General features: G+C 40.0%; 1 protein-coding gene and 1 long non-coding RNA gene across 14 annotated transcripts in view; both read left to right on the top strand.

Moving 5' to 3' along the window:
- The first annotated feature begins 1,750 nt into the window (after window positions 1-1,750).
- Window positions 1,751-9,829, top strand: LOC118242423 (uncharacterized). Its single transcript, XR_014117262.1, has 3 exons — window positions 1,751-2,419; window positions 8,135-8,503; window positions 9,161-9,829. It is a non-coding gene; the product is annotated as an uncharacterized LOC118242423 (long non-coding RNA).
- Window positions 9,830-11,976: 2,147 nt separating this feature from the next.
- LOC113568944 (uncharacterized) overlaps window positions 11,977-22,448 on the top strand; it is a 66,443-nt gene continuing 55,971 nt past the window's right edge. For 10 of the 13 annotated variants that reach the window (XR_014117253.1, XR_014117254.1, XM_081697932.1 and 7 more), the window contains exons 1-9: window positions 11,977-12,133; window positions 13,650-13,994; window positions 14,208-14,564; window positions 16,075-16,176; window positions 16,281-16,376; window positions 18,118-18,210; window positions 19,088-19,162; window positions 20,558-20,689; window positions 21,253-21,342. Coding sequence is in view for 11 of the 13 variants with exons in the window: in XM_081697932.1 (XP_081554058.1) it covers window positions 12,079-12,133; window positions 13,650-13,994; window positions 14,208-14,564; window positions 16,075-16,176; window positions 16,281-16,376; window positions 18,118-18,210; window positions 19,088-19,162; window positions 20,558-20,689; window positions 21,253-21,342 (1,345 nt within the window). In the remaining 2 variants the exon portion in view is untranslated. The remainder of the gene's footprint in view (window positions 12,134-13,649; window positions 13,995-14,207; window positions 14,565-16,074; window positions 16,177-16,280; window positions 16,377-18,117; window positions 18,211-19,087; window positions 19,163-20,557; window positions 20,690-21,252; window positions 21,343-22,448) is intronic. The other 3 variants (XM_081697939.1, XM_081697934.1, XM_081697935.1) reach the window with 3 other exon arrangements.

Consider the following 22,448-nt stretch of genomic DNA (forward strand, 5'->3'; position numbering starts at 1 on the left):
TTCTTGTCTCCTTTACCCCTCCCTTTCTTTTTCTCTCTCGCTGTCTCTCTTTAAGCACAGGAGTGGCTCATGGTGGGCACAGGAACAGCTCGTGACTCATTCATGCAGAGAACATCTAATCTATACTAACGATGTCTCATTCCTTTCTAAGTAGACCCTTAGAACATGCATCACTTTTCTGTATCCTCCTGTAGATTGTAGATATAGGACACATATATACTCTGTGCTTTCCTCAATAAAGTGGAACTCTCTTGATTCACTACCTTAGTGTCAGTGTCTCTTGACTTCCAAGGATCTGGCTACAGAGGATGGAGGGCAGAAGGTAATTTGGAGGAGATCGAACCTCAAGGACTGGTCACTTTGAACCAGTTTCTAACAGATGCTATATTTACTTTTGTTTTCAGGGTTTTTTGGATTACCTGAGGACATAGTGTCTGACAGAGGAATACAATTTACCTCTCAATATTGGAGACAGTTTTGTAGATGGCTTAATATTATTGTCAACCTTTCCTTAGGTCATCATCCCCAGTCCAACAGAGCGGCATAGAGGACAAACCAGGAATTAGGATGATTCCTCGGGCAATAGAGTACTACTCATTCTAACTGGTCTGAATAGCTCCCTTGGGAAGAATATGCACATAATTCACTAAAGTACTCATCCACACAAATAATTCCTTTACAGTGTGTTTCAGCCAGCCTTCTTCCCATGGGATGACACCTCTACTGACATCCCTGCTCTGGCATGTCACTAGTTCAACAACTTGTTCAACACTAGTTCAACAACAGAGCCAAGAACTGGAAAGTGGCAACTGTTCAATTAAACTGAGCCATCCGGTCACAACAAATGTTTGCAAACTGCCGCTGACACCCCACAACTGTGTTCCATACAGGTCAGCGAGTATGAGTATCCACATGTAACATGAGATCAGGGTCTTCTTGCAGTAAATTAAGCCCCCGGTTACATTGTATCATTCTGACCTTCCATGTCTCCTTGCTAAAACCAGTTCAATATAGCCCTTTCTCTACAGGCTCTGCTCTTGTCAATCCTCCTTCTCCTCTGAATATAGATGGCCAGCCTTCCTATTTAAAGTGAGATCCTGGATTCTCACAGGCGTATGGGTCAATCATAATACCTAATTGATTGAGAGGGGTATGAACCAGAGGAACAATCATGGCTACCTTCGGGGAACATACTGGACCACTCAGTCATCTCTGACTTCCATGCTGCCTATCCAGATTGTCCCAGTCCCAGAGGCCAAGGTAGGCTGAGGGTAGTTTTTTCTCGGCCATCTGTGGATGCACCTGTCGGGGGCGGGGGGGGGAGGGGTGTTCTGTTATGAATAGCTCATCCACTATTTGGTAAGTCAGACCATGCCGCCATCTTCCTCATACCAAAATGGGAAACTCCCGTTCAGAGGGAGGTCATGCACTGGACAGACCAATTGATGGCCGCTCTGCAGGATGCTCTAGATGATGTGGACTGGGACATTTTCCGGTGCAGCACTGATGATGTCAGCGAGTTTATGGAGGAAGTAGTAGGGTTCATTGGGAAACTGGTGGATGACACGATCCCAAGAGCAACCATCAAGATGTTTCCCAACCAGAAACTCTGGGTGGACAAAAACTCTTGCATTGCTGTCTACAACATGGGAATCATCAGCGGCAACATGGATGAATACAAGTCTGTGGCATACGGAGTGCACAGGGCGGTGAGAGAGGCGAAGCGGCGCTATGGGAGGAAACTAGAGTCATAGTTCCAGCAGAGTGACTCTAGATGCCTGTGGCAGGGACTGCAGACGATCATGGACTTCCATGGAAAATGTTACGAAACTATGTATTATGTGATTCATATATAATCATGCTGATCCTTCTGTTGCCAAATGAATAATGCTGTCTGCACATTTGTATCTGCCTGTTGCTGATTAAGTTGAACATGTATCAGGAACTGTTAACATCAAGGTCAACTTGACACACAGCCCACACTGTTTGGAACCAGTTTGGGTTGGTTTGGAGAACAAACCAAGCCGAGAGCTGATTGGCTTATAGCCACAGCAACAAAGGGAAGAAGAGCTGCTTGAGAAAAGATAATTGGTTAAAAGAACAGAACAGGAGTAGTATAACTAGCCATGCTTTTGTATACTCGGGGCTCCCTCTCTGAGGTGAGCCAAACTTTGTGATCTTTTTCTTATGAAATTACTCTCTTAATCACGTCTGACAGAAACAGAAATTGGCGTAGTCGGCAGGATCAGCGAGGGGTACCACGCGGAGCAGCGGTGACTAAACTTCGAGGATGCTCCTCAGAGAGAAAACTGAGCTGGAGAAAGAGGGAAACCGACAAGAATACTGGAAAGTACCTAACCAGGGAGTGACGTCCTGCTAGACTCTGGTGGTGTACTCCGCCTGATCCAACGAACAGAAAGTAAGTGGTGGAATTACAGTAATTTAATCCTTAGAGAAGTCTGATACATAGAGCTCCGCCAGAGTTTGCCCTGGGGTGGGCCTGTAAAGCAGCGTAGTATAAGAGATACTAGTGCTCAGAGAGTCAAGAGGACTCTGGAGTCTGGGACTCCGTCAGCCTAAGAGAGTTAGGCACATTGCGTAGACGTACGAGTGTTAAAGAATAGACCCGGGTCGACAGGACGCCCTGTAAGAGGTGAAAACTCTGTTAACCAGCACGGATTGGTGGAGCAGAACTAAATTAAAGCAACGTCGGAGACGTGATTAACAGAGAGAAAAGAAAAAAAATAATAAAATAAAATAAAAATAAAATATTAGTACCCTCTTTACCCTTATAAAAAAAAAGAGAAAAAAAAAAAACGACATGACAATGGGTAAAGGACAGAGTAGGGAATATGAATTTAGCAAAGACAAGTTTTCCAGTAGCCTGTTCTTCCAAATGACTAAAGACTATGGGGAACATGTAAATAAACACGTCCCATTTTGGATTAAATACTATGGGTTTAATGTATCGGGGACTTTGAGTGTTGCATATTTACTTAAATTGATTGAAAGAGTTAAGGTTAAACCAAGGTTAAGGTTAAACCAAGGGAGGCTGATAAGAAAGCACGGAAATATTTTGGTAAGAACAGTGAAGATATGCTGGAAAAGGCAAAAATGTGGTTAGAGGAAGCTGAAAAAAGACAGAAGCAGCAGGTAGGGCATAGAAAAGGTAATAATGAAGTGTTTCAGTGTGTTTCCTTAGCTGATCCTGACCTCGATGCCGCCCCGCCAAGAGCCCCCAGCTGATTCAACAGCCACAAGTGCTAACAAATCCACCTCCATATCCTGAGCCAGGGACTTCATCGCTAACATCAAAGCCGTCTCCATATGACGAACCAAGACGACAACTGGAGGCAATAACCTCACCAGTGGCTCATCACACTCGAAGTCACACCACTATAAAGCCATCTGCAGAGCCTGAGACAGGCTATGCCCCACAGTTCCCGATGGTGGAGGTATCTGGACCTGAGAGAGTGATTATGGTCCACCATCACTGGACTGCAGACAACATCATGAAAGCGGCCGACGGCCTGAGCAAGCCAGGTGACATCGGCGGACGACGCTTCGGACAAGAACTGATAGCATTCGTGCAGTCCTGCAGTCCAACTCAGGCTGAATTGAGATGGTTGCTGATGATTCAACTCGGACCGCAGTATAACCACATTGACAGAGGCTGGGTGAATGGAGATGTCCGTCTCGATCTGCCTGAGTGGAATGCACCGTGGAATGCAGCATACCCAACAACTGTTAACACTGATATGATAGCAGCATGCAAGCAAAGAGATGATGAGCCCGTCGCTGATTTCCTCGTTCGTTTGACATGCATCCATACTGATCACTGTGGAATTAATGCACCAGCACAACATGCAGCGGGCCCCGGAGAAGTAGGGGCATGGGAAGCTCATTTGAGAAAAAGCTTCCTTAGAAAAAACTGCATAGGCTATAGTAGAGCCCCTTTGTGGACTATTGAAGAACACGGCAAGCATCATGAAACCATCCTGGGTAAGAAGGACGCTAGACGGGAGCGCCAGCGCACTGACACCACTCATCAGGCAATGCTGACCATGCTCCAGACAGTAGGGGACAGAGGAAGAGGTCATGGACGTGGCAGAGGACGTGGACATGGACAAGGGAGAGGAAGAGGCCGAGGAAAAGGACTAGAAGGGAAAGAGTGCTACAATTGTGGGAAGTTCGGACATTTTGCAAGAGACTGTACCGAGGGGGAGGACGAAGACGTCGACACCACAATTGCAGAAGTCAAGTTAGACTGACAGGCGGTGGAGAGGCAGGACAGCAACGGACCACTGAGAGAAGACGACAAAAGGGAAGTAACAAATTTAAATTACCAACTAGTACAGCAGATTAGTAAGGGGTCAAGAGGCCTCCCCGAGGTGATTGTGAACATAAATGGAAAAATGTTAAGTTTTTGGTTGACAGTGGTGCCACCCACTCGGGGTTGAGAGAAGGTTTAATAGAATGTAGAATGAGACCAGGGTATGGGATAACAGTAATTGGAGTGGGAGGTCATCCCATTGATGAAAGGATGTCCGAGCCTCTCCGATGTAGTTTAGGAAACAGTCAATTCAAACAGCTTTTTGGTGTCAGAAACCTGTCCAATTAATTTGTTAGCTAGAGATTTAATGTGTAAACTTGGCTGCACAATTAGCAGCAACCCAGAGGGGTTATTTGTCACGTGGGAAACACCTACACAGGGAGTCCAGCTAGAGGCAGGAGTCCCTTTGTACGTGTATGAATTGCAGTGCACTGCTGGGGAAGTACTAACACATTTTATGACTGAAGTTAATAACACGCTACCTGGTGAGCTGACGGTCAAACAAAGTGACTCTATTCACTGCACAATGAAGGTCCATGAGGGATCTGATGTTGATTTTGAACAGAAATTTGACTTAGGGGGCAGTGACAGATTGATTATCACAGCTATAACATGGGATTGCGAGTGGGCTGCGGGAGTGGTGCAGCTCTCAGCTAAACAAAAATCTTTATATTCCATCTCACATGCAGCACCTCATGTGTCGCTGGCTAGCGCACATGCTGACCCAGACTGGCAGAGAGTAGGGTTGTGGACAAAATGCGTGTTGAGCGCAACTGATTGGATAAAAGAACCCCAGTGTGAAATCATGTACAGCCCAAGCATAGGGGTGTGGAAAATGCCAGCCCCGTATAGGTTAAACTGTAAAAGGGGGGGTCGAGCTCATGAGTCCAAATATGGTAATTATGGCAGCCTCTGTTACCCTCTCAGAGGAAGAGGAAGAGGAACTGAAAACAGTTCCTGCAGGGTTATGGGCACAGGGAAAAAATTATGTGGGCTTAAAAGGATGTGAGCCTGTCCACATCACCCCAAAATCTGATTATAGACCACACCAGCACCAATACCCTCTGAAACCAGAGGCAGCGGAGGGTATTAGGCCAGTGTTCCAATCATTAAAACAAACAAGAGTAATCGTGCCGTGCCCAGATTCACCGGTACGTACTCCAATTTTCCCAGTTAAGAAACCAGGGAGAGATGAATGGAGTTTGTGCACGATTTGCAGGCTGTCAACGCGGCAGTGCACCCTAGAGCCCCAGAAGTTCCAAACCCGCACACCATTCTCTCTCAGATCCCACCAGACAGTAAGTGGTTCAGTGTAGTTGATTTGGCCAGTGCTTTCTTTAGTGTACCTGTGCACAAGGATAGTCAATTTTGGTTTGCTTTCACTTTTGAAGGAAAGCTATACACATTTACGAGACTGTGTCAGGGGTATTGTGAATCACCAACCATTTACAGCGCCGCCTTACACCGAAGCCTAGAAGCTTTAGAGCTCCCTGAAGGAACAGCCTTGCTGCAATACGTTGATGATCTTTTGATTTGTGGGAAAACACGAGAAGCGTGTAAACAAGCCACGGTGGCACTGCTACATCATTTAGCAGGGGAAGGCCATAAGGCATCCAAATCCAAATTACAGTTTTGTAAGCAGCAAGTGCACTTTTAGGACATGACATTACTGAACAAACGCGCATGCTGACTAAAGACGAAGTAAATACCATTTTGACTATACCAAAGCCCACGACGAAAAAACAGCTGCTGTCCTTTTTAGGCATGTGTTCCTATTGTAGAATGTTCATACCATCTTATGCAGAGCATGAGGGGCCACTCAGGAATATAATACCGACCAAGGGGTTGAATTCCTTTCAGTTAGAATGGACGCCAGAAGCCAAAACAGCCTTTACAGCACTGAAGCAATTACTACAGGTCATGCCCACCTTAGGCATTCCAGATCCCAATAAACCATTTGAGCAGACAGTAGATGTGAAAGGACAATACATGACAAGCGTTTTAACGCAAAAACACTGGGACAAACAGAGGCCAGTAGCCTACTTCTCAGGAAAGCTGGATGCAGTTGCAGCAGGCCTGCCATTGTTGCATAAGAGCAGTAGCCGCAGCGGAGAGGGCTCTAGTAGCGTCCAGAGATATAGTAGGGTATGCCAATCTAACCCTACACGTTCCCCATGCAGTATCACGAGTATTACAGGACCAAAAGGTAGCGCATTTATCCACTCAGCAGTGGCTCAGATACCACACAGCCTTATTAGACATGCCAAACGTGACTGTGAAAGCATTCCCAGTTTAAATCCCTCCACTCTATTGCCTACAGAGGAGGAGGGAGAGCCCCATGACTGCCAACAAGTGTTAGAAATTGCAACATCTCCCAGAATAGATTTAAAGGAGGAACCAATACTTAATGCGGACCTGGAATTGTTTGTGGATGGTTCAGCCAGACGTGACTCTCAAGGCACTAACCGAGCAGCATATTCCGTCGTGTCACACACAGAAGTGGTGAAAGCAGAACCACTCCCATCTACCTACTCAGCGCAGGCAGCTGAACTTGTCGCACTCATACAGGCATGTAAGCTAGCACAAGATAAGACCGTGAATGTCTGGACCGATTCCCGGTATGCTTGGGGAGTGGCACATGACTTTGGGGCCATTTGGAAACATCACAACTTTCTCACCAGCTCAGGAGCAAAGATAAAGAACCACCACCTAGTAGCAGAGCTGTTGGAAGCAATCCAACTACCAAAGGAAGTAGCAATCATAAAGTGCGCTGCACACACAAAAGCAGATGACACTGCGTCAAAAGGGAATGCCTATGCGGATAAAGTAGCTCAACTCACAGCGTTACAACCGCTCAAACCACAAATGGCACAAACAGACACTGAAACCAGAATAACTACCAAAGACATACAAAAACAAGCCACTCCACAAGACTACGCAAAATGGAAAAAAGGGGGATGTAAACAAATAGGAGGAATATGGGTACACCCGGATATGAACAAACCATGTCTCCCCACTTCTTATATGAAAGGACTAATTGAGATTGCTCATGGGAGAAGTCACATGAGCAAAGGGGGGATAGTGGAGAGCATAACAAGACATTGGTATGCACCAGGAATAAACACACACACCCAAAATCTTTGTTCCCGGTGCCTGGTATGTGCACAAAATACACCACACGGAGACAATCATACCAAACACGCACCCGCCGGACACCCGCCGCCCAGTGAACCGTTTCAACATTGGCAAATAGATTTTGTAGAACTAACACCAGCAGAAGGGTAGAGATATATGCTTGTATGTGTGTGCATGTTCAGTAAGTGGGTGGAGGCCTTCCCAACAGGGAAACAAGATAGTGATGCAGTAGCAAAAGTGCTACTGAGGGAAATTATTCCCTGGTGGGGGTTGCCACAACGAGTGTCTAGTGACAATGGAACACCCTTCGTACATGAAGGGCTAAAGGCTCTGACTAAATACCTAGGAGTGGATATGAGAAAACACTGCAGTTATCACCCTGCTAGTGCAGGGGCAGTAGAACGGGCAAACGGTACCATTAAAGGGGGTCTAGCTAAATTAATGCAGGAAACAGGCATGAATTGGGTAAAATGCCTTCCCCTCGTCCTGTGGCAATGTCGAACCAGGCCGCAGGCACGAACAGGACTATCAGCTTTTGAGATAGTGTTTGGACGGTCTCCCAACACGGGGATAGGTCCGCCCGATTGGGATACTAACCTGATCAATGAATCACTTTTGCAGTATTGTGTGTCTCTGCACAAATCTCTCTCCCATGTGTCTAAGCAGGTGAAGGCAGTCCTTCCTGAGGTGACAGACAATCCCCTCCACATGCATCAGCCAGGCGATTGGGTGCTGATAAAAGACTTCAGGAGGAAGCGGTGGAGCCAACCCAGGTGGAGAGGACCATTCCAAGTACTACTGACGACACAAAACCGCATGGCCTTGGACATGCTCCTCGCTAAGGAGCGGGGAGTGTGCTCAATGATAGGCGACCATTGTTGCACGTACATACTGCCCAATGATGCACCTGGAGGTAATATCTCCATGGCCTTGGACCATATGAGTAAGATTGCTGACCAACTTCGTGTTGAAGAAGCTGGAGTGAGACCTTGGGACTGGAAACGGGGATCTCTATTCTTAACATGGAAAAGTATTGTAATTATGATGATCCCATCCATTTTGCTACTTGCCTTGATTATATGTTGTGGACCCTTGTTATGCCAGTGTATGCTTAGTACTATTCGCATGAACATGGATACTAGATACCAACTCATTCAGGTCACTGAAGAGGACCTGGATGAGAATAACACTTTGCATCTGCACAAAGTATTCTCTGATAATTAACAAATGATCGTATAAGAATCAAAGGGGGGAAATGTGATGGAAAATGTTATGAAACTATGTATTATGTGATTCATATATAATCATGCTGATCCTTCTGTTGCCAAATTAATAATGCTGTCTGCACATTTGTATCTGCCTGTTGCTGATTAAGTTGAACATGTATCAGGAACTGTTAACATCAAGGTCAACTTGACACACAACCCACACTGTTTGGAACCAGTTTGGGTTGGTTTGGAGAACAAACCAAGCCAAGAGCTGATTGGCTTATAGCCACAGCAACAAAGGGAAGAAGAGCTGCTTGAGAAAAGATGATTGGTTAAAAGAACAGAACAGGAGTAGTATAACTAGCCATGCTTTTGTATACTCGGGGCTCCCTATCTGAGGCGAGCCAAACTTTGTGATCTTTTTCTTATTAAATTACTCTCTTAATCACATCTGACTTGCTGTTTGTTCAAAATTCCACAACAGACTACAGGAGCCCAACCTCCAGACAGATGAGTGCGGATGAGTCTCTGGCGAATGAGCTAAAAACATTCTTCGCTCGCTTTGAGGCTACAAGCACCAAAAAGGACAGAAAAGCACTCCAGAGGGTGGTGCATTCAGCAGAGCACATCATTCAAATGGAACTTCCTGACCTGCAGACTATCTATCACAAGCGGTGCCAGACCAAAGCCAGGGGGATTGTGAAGGACCCCACGCATCCCAACAATAGGCTTTTCTCTCTGTTGAGGTCAGGGAAGTGTTTTTGCTCCCTGAAGACCAACACAGAGAGACTGAAGAGGAGCTTCTTCCCGCAGGCCATTCAGGCCCTGAATCAGGGCAACTGATGAACTGTGGGGACCACTCTGTGCACTGCGTATGATGTCAATAACATCTTGACAACTATCTTGTAAATTGTAAACTATAAATTGTAAATTGCAACTGGTAATTCTACACTTTGTATATACACATATATACATATAAATATACATTGTACATTGTGTATATATATATGTATATATACATATTATATTATACATATACTGTATTTATCACTGTATCCCTGCATCCCCTCAGCTCGGACAGAGCAGTGACAAAAAGCATTTCACTGCGAGTTATACCATCTATGACTATATATGCGACAAATAAAACTTTGAAACTTTGAAACTTGAAACCTCTTCGTGATGTATTGCCATAATAGTATGCATACCAAGCATTCTCTTTTCCTACTGATTTTTCTGGCTACTGATCTCTTTTTCCTTCCCAGACTATACCTCGTTCCTAGCCCTTCAGTTCACTTTTTATCTAAGAAAATAAACTTTAGTGCCACACTAATACAATTTTCATTTTTGCTGGGGGCAATAACACTGTCAGAACAGAAGTTCCAAATTGTCCTGTATATTACATATGCTGTATCATATGCATCTCTGTCCCAAGATAGCTGTCAGATCCTTCATTTTACATCTGCATGTATTTTGAATGGCAGGAGACCACCTTTACACCACTTAAGATCCCAAGTTTCTTAGGATCTCCAGCAGAGATGGGGAGATCAACTATACATCCATATACTTAATTGTCCCTACTGTCTTTTCTTCTCACTCTTTACTTTCTCCTAAAATAACAAGCTGCATTGAATGTGCAAGAAAGTGAAATGGTATGACTCCTTCTTATATTTAAATGTATTTATTTGGCAGACACTTTTGTCCAAAGCTTAAAACCAAATACATGTCTAGTACAAGCTTTATGCTGACACATTCTATTGTATTGTTGATATTGTACAATGCTGACACATATTTCAGTAGTACAGTATACTCTAAAAGTATGTAACAACTGCTGGGTGATTTACACAAGTTCTTGCAAGGTGGGTTGTGTGAGGGGAAAAAGGGTTTGTTTCAACACAGTGTGACTGTATTAACAAGCCAGTAAATCTCTATAAAGAGGCCAGTGGGAAGGAGGGCCAGAGGAATCCCAAGCCCTGGGGAAACTATAGCAAAGGCCTGAGTGACCTCCAAAGTGGAGAAGGTGTAACTCAAGGCATTAAAGACAAGAGTTAGACCCAAGAGAGAAAAACAGACCCAAGAGACAGCGCTAGGAATCTCTACCCAACAACCCCAGATCCCCCAGACCACGGACCCCCCCAACAAACAGCATACCAGGTAAGTATTTCATACTAGACTGATGCTTTAAAAAAAACTAACGTCTTATCTTCAACTCAGAGCAGACAAGAACATGAACCTGAATATCTGGTGCCTGTGAATTTGAGATGCAATGGATCTTTAGCTCTTTGCTGATATCACATATACCCTGTATTATGAGCTATGGTGTCATATGGTATATATCAACTTTATTCCCTGGATTAGGTGCTGTGGGATTACATGGTGTAAATTATCCATATACTCTGGACTAGGTGCTGTGGGGTCACATAGTGAAATATATTTCAACTGATATAAAAATGTTAAATTATGGTTTTTTGAAAACTTTAATTTATTTTCAATCCAGTCCTGCTATGCTCTAGATTACATGATCCACTTCAGGATGAGCATGATAATTAGTATTGAATGAACTCTTACAGAGTTTAATTGAACACTCTGTCAGATAACATATGATACCAAAATATAAAATTTGTAACATTGGAGGTTTAAGCAGGATGCGGGGACGAGTCACATGGAACATAAGCATACATTTATTTTACATGTAACATTCACATTCAAACACACACACTAATGGAGTCAAACCAACAACACAAACGTGTAAACAACGACAGAAGGAGAGAAAGAGAGAGAGAAAGAGAGAGGATTTGACCAAAGATGGAGGGAACACAGACAATAAATTTAACAGGGGGGGGGGGATTCACCATAACACAGAGAGGGGGAACAGAGACAGATCACTTTAAGAAAGAGAGAGTAGGGAAAGGAGAACACAAGAATGCAAAACCACATGTTTTCTTGACTGTGGGACACAAATAATTCAGACTTTTTATACAGTTTATTTGAAATTGTGTTTGGTATTCTTTCCTTTACTCTATTAACAGCTTTTAAAGATGTTTCACATTTAATATCATGCCAAAATGAATGAATGCATTGAACTATGTGTTTAGATAAAAATAAAACCAAAAAATACCCTAGTGGACTATTGGACTACGTCTGCACCACTGTATCTAGCATAACAGCCTGCAAAATGGCAGAACTCCAGATCTTTTTTTTTTTCTCAGAAAATAAGATTGAGATGGCCAATCACATTCTTCCTTGACGCTTGCGGTGAAGAGTGCTGTATAGTTAATGGTCCACTGGAGTTCTGTCTATTTTTGGCACGTTCAAATCCACTCAGTATAACATTCTGCGTATTTGTAGGAAAGTGAAAGTATAAGCTTTCACCGTTCAAGTGGCAAGACCGTTAACTTCCCAAACATGAAGACGAGCCTCGTTATTTGCTTTGCTCTGTCGGTCAGTGTTCTCTCTAATGGTAAGCTATGCTTTAAACAATATTCTTTTTTGTTAGTATATTTTAGATTTAAACTAAATTGTATAAACGGCGAGAAGTGTTAAACGTGGCGACGTACACAATGGCTAATGCCCCCCAGCTCTACAACGAGTTGAACGCGCCGTGTGAGCCAGTAGAATCAGTAGCTAAGCGGATAATAGAACGAAAGTCAGATCTCTAAAGAGAAAAGAGAAAAAAAATCACTAAATGTGCACGTTAAGAAACACAGAAAAAAAACAATCGCTGTGGTCATAGATTTCATTGTGCGTCTAAATTCTTTTGTTCAAAATATTTAAACATCCGATGTAATATCCTTTTTATATAACCCTTTTATTCATTTAAGTTTGTATAACCCCAGAATTTTAATTCTGAAACAACTTTTAATCTAGTTAAAGAAAACGAAAGTTATAAGAAAGACTTTGATTTAATGGTATCAATAGAAATGTTTACATTGCAGTAAACGTGTGCTACGAAATATTGGCATAGTGGCACGTTTGTCCTGAAAATAAGTGAAATCTTATGATATTATCCACACTACAATGTGTAGTTGTGCCAGGTAGATATATTTGATTAATGCAACATATATTACACTATCACTGCAGTTGAATTTGTAGGCTTAGCAGACACACAAAACAAACAGGACAATGATGCACCTTAAATATAAGTCATAATACCGTAAACACGATATCTGTCCATTATACCTCTACACAAATACCTTAGAGCCTCATTTTGTCTACAGATCATCACCTTTATCCTGCCATCTGTGTATGTACCATCCACATAACAGCTAAGAAATCCAAACTTCAAGGAACAGTATTAATCAACATGCCCAGCTGTTCTTGAGGACTCATTTAATGAACCTGATGTTTGTAATACTGCATAGCCTATTCTCTCTATTATAGTCTAGTACAGTGGTATTCAGATCCCAGATCCCAGGTTTCCACCCTCTTCATATAGGAGTGTGACAAGTGCCCAAGTTACATTAATCATTTAATCAACTACAAGGGATTACGAAATGCAGGACCGGATTTGAATACAAATGCTCTGGTGGTTAAAGAGGAGCATGTTATCTACTGGAGGGCTACTGGTTTAAATTGTGGTATTGCTGGTTGGTAACTGAACTGTAAACTGGAAGGATGTTAGTGTCAGGGATGTAAATGCCACCATTTCAGCCTTTAGCACGCATGACAAACCTCTGCTTGTCCTCTCTCCAGCTCATTAGCATATACAGGCTGATGCCCCATAGTCTGTTCGACTATATGACAATGTGTGTGAAGCCTTAAGAAAATATTATACCTTTGGACATTTAATATGCAAATCTGTAAACCAAACATTGTCATCGGCCAAGTTGTCTCAACTAATTTGCATTGTAGATTACAAGGAAGATGTACAAGGGAATAGAGTGCATGCAGCCAGTGAGTCAAAGAATGATTGTTTAAATATTTTAAATGGAACATGACACATTAACAAAATTGCTATTATTTTAAATTTATTTTAGGGCTCCATGTGTTAGGCCCCTCTGGTCCTCTGGCTATCCAACCTGGAGGCTCGGTGATGCTGTCCTGTTATGTTCAAACTCCCATACCAGTGGAAGAGCTGGAAGTGGAGTGGAGGAGAACAGACTCTGAAACGATTGTGCATTTGTTCCAAGATGGAGAGAGTCAACCAGAGTCTCAGGACCAGGCTTACCATGATAGGGCACACTTCTTTATTGAGGACATTGCCCGTGGAAACTTCTCTCTTTTACTTACAGATGTGACCACTAAGGATACAGGACTCTACAAGTGTGTTGTTTACAGAAACCAGGAATCTAATGAAACTTTGATTGAAATAAAGATGAGTGGTGGGTGAATATTCACACAATTATTGTCACACAGTTTAAATTGTCCTCTTGAAAAATAAAGTTGTCTATACTTTAAATATTATATTTATTAGTTTTTAGAGCTAGGAATTAACTGAATATATTGTGCAATTTTATTGTCTGATCTGAGACCTAAAAACCGAGACTTTATCTGAGACTTTAGAACTTTAATATTTCCAATGATTATTCTTCTAGTGTATTTGACTGTGTCTGGAGGTCATGTTGTTTCTGTGTATGCGGGAGAGGACACCACTCTGAACTGCTCTGTACACTCCCACATCCCTCCTGAGGAGCTTGAAGAAGTCTCATGGAAGAAAAGGAAAACAGATGAAGACATGGTAGTGTTCCAATTTATAAATGGTCAGACTGTGCCAGAGTCAATCCATGAAGCATACAGAGACAGAGTTGAGCTCTTCAGCCGTGAGGAAATCCACAAAGGAAACTTCTCGCTTAGGCTGAAGAACATTCAGATTGAAGACAAAGGCTTCTACATATGTGAAGTATTCCATGAAGACTTATCAGCTAACACCACAGTGGAAGTACAGCAGCTGGGTGAGTAAGCATTTTTGTTCTCGGTGTGGTGCAAAGCATGTGGGTGATGTAGGGGAGCTGGAGCACAACATGACATAACAAATATGCAGTGAATCACTGCTGGGACATGAGGAAGGCACAAATATCCATCTGCTCAGGAGCCATGACTCCATTAATGATTTTACAGCAAGAGGGTAAAAACAGTAGCAAGCCAGAATCCAACACTGTTTAAATCATAATCTGTTTAAACCAGAAGGGCTGTCAGGGATCCCTACATATCTGAGCTCCATCTACTCAAGGACATCAGTTACGCTGGAGCATCTGAAGTGGAAGAACATGGATGATGAAGACTCGTCTCGATAAATTAGTTAGCTAGATAGCTATCTAGTGTTAATGTTAAAATTAGCCACTTTAATCCATGTTATGAGCTATAACATTTTACATTATGAAATACTTTTTTCTTGATCAATAAATTAATGCCATCAAACATACTAAATAATTGCAATGGAATTGGAATATTAGTAACTTAATCCAAGGGTATTAAAACAAGAAAGAAAATATTTACTTTCTGACATTTTTGTGAGAATGGTAAGGAAATGTCTGTTAACATCACAGTAGCAGTGTGAGTGAAGTTTTCCACATAGTTTAGTCCAAAACATTCTCAGGTTCTGTACTGAGATAATTTTTTTCTTTGAATGGCGGATAAAGTACTGCTCTAAATTTGCCATCTTAAACGATGCATTGTTGTCATGGCAACATTTACAGTTGCACAGTGTCATTTACAACGTTGCTGTTGAGTGCACAAGTTTCTAGATCACAAAACATTTTACAACTCTGTGCATGCTTGCCCAATGTGGGTTGCATTCGAATTAATTCAAATCATTTGTGGGTGTGTTTATGTTTGTCCTCTCACCCCATCGCCCTCTTTATTTCTTTGACATTTAGATGGCTGGTTTATGTGATTAAGGAAAAGTGCTGTAGTTTTGTTATTCTCTTGCTGATACTTTGCTTGTCCTTCTTTTAAATTTTGACAGAAAAAAATGGATCATGAAAAATATACAGACATATAATTAAATATTAATCTTTATAACTTTTATTATTAGTTAGCACATGCCTAAAACATCAATCTGTATTTAAAATCTGCTACATAAATAAGATCCACTTATTAGTTGTGAAACCTACAATCTGAATAGCTGATTAGTCGCCTCAAAAATCAATAGATATTTTAACTACCCAGATAGTTGTTAGGTGTAGCCCATATATATATATATATATATATATATATATATATATATATATATATATATATATATATATATATATATATATATATTTGTTAATGCATTGCCTGGCATTTCAAAAAGTAGCATCACCATGCAAATTTTGAAAAACAAACAACACAGCTAGAAGCACAAATTAGTATAATAGAAAATACAGTTACACAAGTCAGGAGTGGTTCTGTTTTTCATTCACATTTTTCATTTTTACATTTGAATGACATTGTATAAGCACTGATTTCTGTGCCACACAGGTTTTTCCAGTATGCATACAGGGGTGTTGTGTTTCTGTATCCTGGCATTTGTACTTCTACCTGTGCTAGGCTACGCAGCATACACTTCTATAAAAAATAACAGTAAGTCAGGTTGATTTGATTATTCCTAAAATTAAGAAGTTATGAAACATATTAATGAAGTTGACGCTTTGAAGTTGTATGCACATGTTTTATCTCCTCTACAGAAAACACCAAATCAGACTTGGCTCTACAGTGCACATTTGTCTGCTGTCCAACCATTGCTTTGGCTGTTGCCTTCATCCTTTGGGGTGTGACTGAGGGTAGGTATTTGTAGTTAATATTTTATACTTTTTAGTTATTGTTATGTTAACTGTAATAATATCAATATAGCAAAAACAGGATATATTGTTAAATTTTAACATTTTGATATCGCTTGATTCATAAATCGGTAAACATGCAATAATAGTGACTTCTTGTTAGAGATGAAAACTTGGAGTGGTTCCTTAGTTTTTGCCAGTACTACAGATGTCTAGGTCATCTGAAAATTGTAATAATCTCATTTTCATTTCCTGGCTGTTTGAAAAATGCAAGAAATTTGCTTATTCACCTAGATAAAGCTGTTTGATAGAGGTAAGGCAAGTGGACTGCATAATGAGGCAGGTTCTAAGGGGCGATTTGTCCTCCTTCAGAGTGTCAGTCAGAACACTGGAGTGTTAGTAGTGATATTCAACTCTTTAATAAAATTCAGCAATGCAACACATTAGGCATGTTTGCACACCAGCACATTCACTATGCACATTAACACACAGGCTCAGGTTTATTCATTTTAGACAAAAGGTTAGGTATTTGAGGTGTAAAATATGAAGTGAGAAGTATGTAGAGGATATGAAGAGTGAAGTATGGAGCATGAGAAGTACGGTCTGGAATAAGAAAACAGAACATACATTCAAATAATCATTCCATCATCATCAGTGCTAGTCATTCGTATAGAGTAATATATTCACAGTGAATCTGCTATGCAATATGAATATGCATAAATTAATTAGGTTTCCATCAGTTCCCTCTATAAGGGGAGAATGTGGTAATCCTTCTATATTCTTGCATGTGAAGTTCTAAAACTAGGTTGACAAGATCACATAACAAACATCATTAGTGAGGAATAATAAGAGTATTAAATTAGCAACTCAGTAGGCTAATACCGTAATGTGTTTATAACATTCAATTCTAAGTTAGATCTCAAGCAAACATTGACAATGGCCAAACATGTACTCTTAACTAAAATGTACAGTAGGTAATCAACGTACATCAGGTCAAGGACGCCATTGCACAAGAAATGTGAATAACGAGGAACAGTCACTGGCTACATTCGCTCCAATGTCTCTTCTGGAACTATTGTTGGTGATGTCAGATGTAGCATGTGTTGTCACTCCTTAATGAAGCATACCTTTAGGAATGGTCTTTCCAACAAAAGCATTAACTGATGTAATACACTAGTCTTTTAGAACATGCAAAATTGACTGAAAAATTACCAGTGTGAAATGATTAACACATTAACACATTAATGCTATCGCACAAATGACTAACTGAACATAGCTAACTTTTACATAACTATTGTAATATTTCACATTGTGTTAGCAAGTTTAATAGATAGAGGATGACCGTCCATCTGCGCTTCATCTGCATGTGTTCCTCACCCTCCTGATGAGATTAAAGACTATGCATGAACATTTTAATGAACAACTCATTACCATCTCCATCAACTCCCATGTTAAAGTGTGTTTAGATATTTCCTGTGAGGACTCTAGCCAGAATGAGTTGTTGCTTCTCACTGATCATTCTGAATTCCTCTGCCACTCACTTCACTTCTTTATCCCTTGCTGTATATTTTGTTAGTTATTTCTTAGCTCACTGCTCTTGGACTATGTCATTTAGTTTTGGGTTACAGAGACACACACAAAGGCCTGATGTGGTTGTCCACCCAAGCTCATTTTGTTGCTGTAACACTCTGTTTTGACTGTGAAGGGCTTATCACTAACATTTAATTATTTGGTTTCTCTGCAGGGTTTCTTGCTGAGGTGGCTACTTGCTCAGCTCTGAATCTTTTAAGGATTCTTTCCCTGCTTTGGGTTACTTCCCATTTCAAGACATTTCCAGGTATGTTATATAAAGCAGTCTTTCAGGGAATGATGGAAGTTAATGAATAGATATAAAAAGAAATGCACTTTATCAACTACTCTGTTACTTTGAATACAACTACCCTATCTCTACAATCATTGTCACCTTATTAGCTGCAGGTAGGTCAGTGGTTAAGGTACTTGACTTATATTCAAAAGGTTGCTGGTTTAAGCCACATCACTACCAAGTTGTTACTGCTGGGCACCTGAGTAAGGCCCTTGACCCTCAAGGGTCATAGATGTAAGCTGCGTTGGATAAAATTGTCAGGTAAATGTAAATAATTCTCTGTAGTGTAATTTGATACTTGCTGTAGATGTTTGAGTAATTTCTATGATCCTTGTGTGCTCCAAAATGCAAAAACATTTAAATTTGATTGTTTTAAGAATAATGGAGCCACTACAGTGGTGTGCACAGAAACAACACTAAACACTCAACGAAGCAACTCTGACCAACCAAGTTTTTGAAAGTTAGCTATTGCTGTGTAGTATTATTAGTATTTTAAATCATCATAAATATTATTACTATTTAAAGCATCTAGATCGCTAAATTGATTGAGCAAATTCTTATCTTTCTCTTCAAGAACACAAAGTTCTAGTGCTGCTTGCCAACAGTTTGTGTATCTATAAATAAAAACAGACTAAGCTTATACTTCCATTCTCATAAAAATTATTTATGTAGACTATGCAATTAACCTATGAATCCATGAGCAATGCTTGGGATCCAAGTGCATTAAGTCTACATTAAGACTCAGATGGAAGATCTGGAAATTGTTTCATATTGAGATGACAGATTCACAGTGAGTCATTTTATGATTTTGCTCATGATGGTTTTAACCTCTGACATTATTCTATTACAGAGAATATCAGAAGATTTATAAAAAAAACTGCAGTTTCTCAAGGATATGCTTTAATAACTGCAGTGATTTATTCAGGTATGTATGCAAAATACTATTTACTCAACAATGGGGGGCAATTAAATATTTTGTAACATCTATCAATATCAACTTTCAAAATAATATGAACTGAATGTTCTGAATGCACTGATTTGTCTTACTTATATCTTATGAACAAAATCTTTGGGACAAATTATAAAATTAAATTTAAACAATTAATTTATTTTGTGCTAAACCACAGCTTGTTATTGGAACTGAACAGTACCTTGCAAAGGTATCCAGTGTCAAATATCCTTTTCAATCTTTTCTTACCTCAAAAATTACTATAACATAAAATATAACTTTTAGCAGATAAAATTTGGATTTCCTCCACTGATCTACAATGATTCATGTATCATTGCTTTGCAAATTAAAATAGTCAACTCTATAAAACAGAAAATCTAAAATTAAAAATTGTTCACATGCAAAATACGCATGCATCAATAACCATCATGACCATTTGGTATTCTTATTAACTCTTACCAACAGTGAATTGTGCTGTATGTCTTTTGGTTAAAATGCTATTAGCCTCTTACATGCCTGTCTCCCCCATATTGCATGTGTTACCTCGATGTTTTATAGAAATATGTATGAATAGTTGTATATGTAAACATTTACCAGACACTGGGTAGATAGTTCCTGTTAACATAAGAGACTCTGTTTAGTCAGTAACTGCTCTACAGTTTAATGCAGGAAGGCTTATATTAGTGACAGAGTGTCTGCAGTTAGGATGGAAAATCTAGGTTTAATCAACAAAGTATTTTACAGCTAACTATTATCATTGACAGACGTGAGATGCATTGTGTTATATGCTTTATACAGACCACAGTTACCCAGTAATCAGCTTTTTTTAAGGCATGTCTTAAACACAGTACAAGCCACGCCACTCTTCATGACAGAACGTACTTGTTAGGAACATAAGGGACCTGGTTACAGTTTGTTAAAACATAGATGTAAAAGTCAGTTGATTCCTGGAACATGGGTTCATAGACAAATGAGATGAAGATTAAACAGAGTAACAGAGTAACCCTAGAGTAACAGAGTCACCATAGAGTAACCAGAGTAACCCTAGAGTAAACAGAGTAACCCTAGAATAACAGAGTAACCCTAGAGTAACAGAGTAACCCTACCCCCACCACCACTCTCACCTGCACTCCCCCATCACTGCCCCCCACTCCTATCTCTACCCCCATTCCCCCATCAGTAATCAACTGACTTAATCATGTCTTAAACCCTGTGCAAGCCATACCGGTCTTGATGACATGTCAGAAACAAGCTGTTCATTAAAGTATAGAGTGGCTTACACAGTTCAATAAATGCATTAATCTGTTGAGTTTATTCTGCTTCAGCTTTGAGTATATATGATTTAAAAGATGTTGTTTTATTTTGCTCTAGGTTTGGTTGTGCATAACTGGCATAAATATGAAGCCATCCAGAGCACTAATGATAGTTTTTTTATGGTGTTGTCTTGGCCATCCCAGCTCTTTTTACTGCTTCTGCTGTTCTTCTTGAGCTTCCATCATAAAGGTATTTTGTTTACTTTATTTTTACAAAATAATGGAAATAATAGAGATCAGATATAGGAGCAATGTAGGGCTAAAGTAAATAGGAAGTACAAGAGGACCAAAAGATGAAATGTCATTAATATGATAAAAAGATGACCATTTATTGTCATAAAGTATTATATAACTTTGAGCAGCATTTCCAAACATAGTGTCCAAAAAGGTTTTTGGTTGTCCTCTAATCAGTTCACTATGTAGCAAACACTGTATAGTGAATAGTAAATGAGTTAATGAGTGAACCATTCCAGCTATGGATAAACACAATGTATGGATGCTCGGTTTACACAGAGAAAAGCCTAGAATGGAAATAATTGACAGCTTATACATTCATCAGCCACTTTAACAGAAACACCTTACCATGTAGAGTTACAGAAGAGATGCTTACCAGAAACACATCACCAAGTAGAGTCACTGTTGTTATTCATCAGAAACACTTTACCTTGCAGAGTCACATAGTAGGTGGGTGTTTATTCTGTCCTTCTGTTGCTCTGCAGTATAAAATATGTATTTTTTGTTGTTGTTTTATAGGATCCCCGAACAGCGCATATGCCTGTATATGCATAAACAATTTATTTAGGATATTCATGATTATGACTTGGTATTCTTTGAAAAGTATAGGTAAGTTATCATTTAGTTTACTTACTGTTGTGCATTGAGCCAAGCTTAATTGCAATATATACAACCATATTATTTTCAAGCATTATATATACAAATATTCTCTGTGGCAAACATTTCACTTAAAATAATCTGAAAATTCAGAATACATTTTCCTACTTATATATCTGACTGCATTTGGCTGTAGCCTATTAGTTTTTGTATTAGCTACTGAAGTTATTATTTGTTGTTGTACCAGAATATAAATGTCTGGAGGGATTTGGGGGAATATTATGAAAGAATATGAATATTTAATATAAGTAAATAAATAAATTATTAAAATGAGAATTCATTAATAATTTAATTAATCAGGTTAAACTCACATTTCAACAGAAGCTTATACAATTTATTGATATTCCTTTAATTGTCATTTAAACATGCACTTTGAATATTTAATTAATTATTTAATTAAAAATAATTTGTCATCATTTAACTATTTATTTATTTATGTCATGGATGCATTTTTCACTGTGCACCACAAAATAACTGATGTAAACATCATCCATCAATGGTTGGACAGGTGGACAGGCCTAAGTCTGATGTTTTCAGTTTGATTGGTTAAACTGTGTAGGCAGAATAGCTAAAAGCTGCCCAGACTGTTAAGGGATGCAGTGACTATGATTTATAATCTGCCAAACTCAGACACAGCAGTCATATACCATGCCATCAAAATCTGTCCCACCTAGTGACTCTGGTGGATGTGAACTTCTTGAGCATAATGTTCTCTTTAACTTAAATAATTAATTTAGTAATTTAAAACATTTAAAACATTTAATAATAATAAATAATTCAATTTATTGAAATAGTAATTTAATTAAATGAAATAATAATTTAATATAATTAAAAATGTTTGCACACACACAGAAGAGGATCCAATCAGACAGGTAAGGTAAGTGTGGTCGTGTCAGTCAGGCATCGAAACACAGGGTAGCATCTGGGAGGTGTCCAAGGGCCAGGCAGGAGACGAGATCTAGAAAGCAGGCAGGAGTCGATAACCGGGAAGAAAAAGCTTATAAAGGGGGTGGTAATGAGGGGAATGGGAATCAGGTGTGTGCTAGAATCCAGGTGAG

This window comes from Electrophorus electricus, chromosome 15 (assembly GCF_041902795.1).
Source record: "Electrophorus electricus isolate QZ-2024a chromosome 15, ASM4190279v1, whole genome shotgun sequence".
Lineage (NCBI taxonomy): Eukaryota > Metazoa > Chordata > Actinopteri > Gymnotiformes > Gymnotidae > Electrophorus > Electrophorus electricus.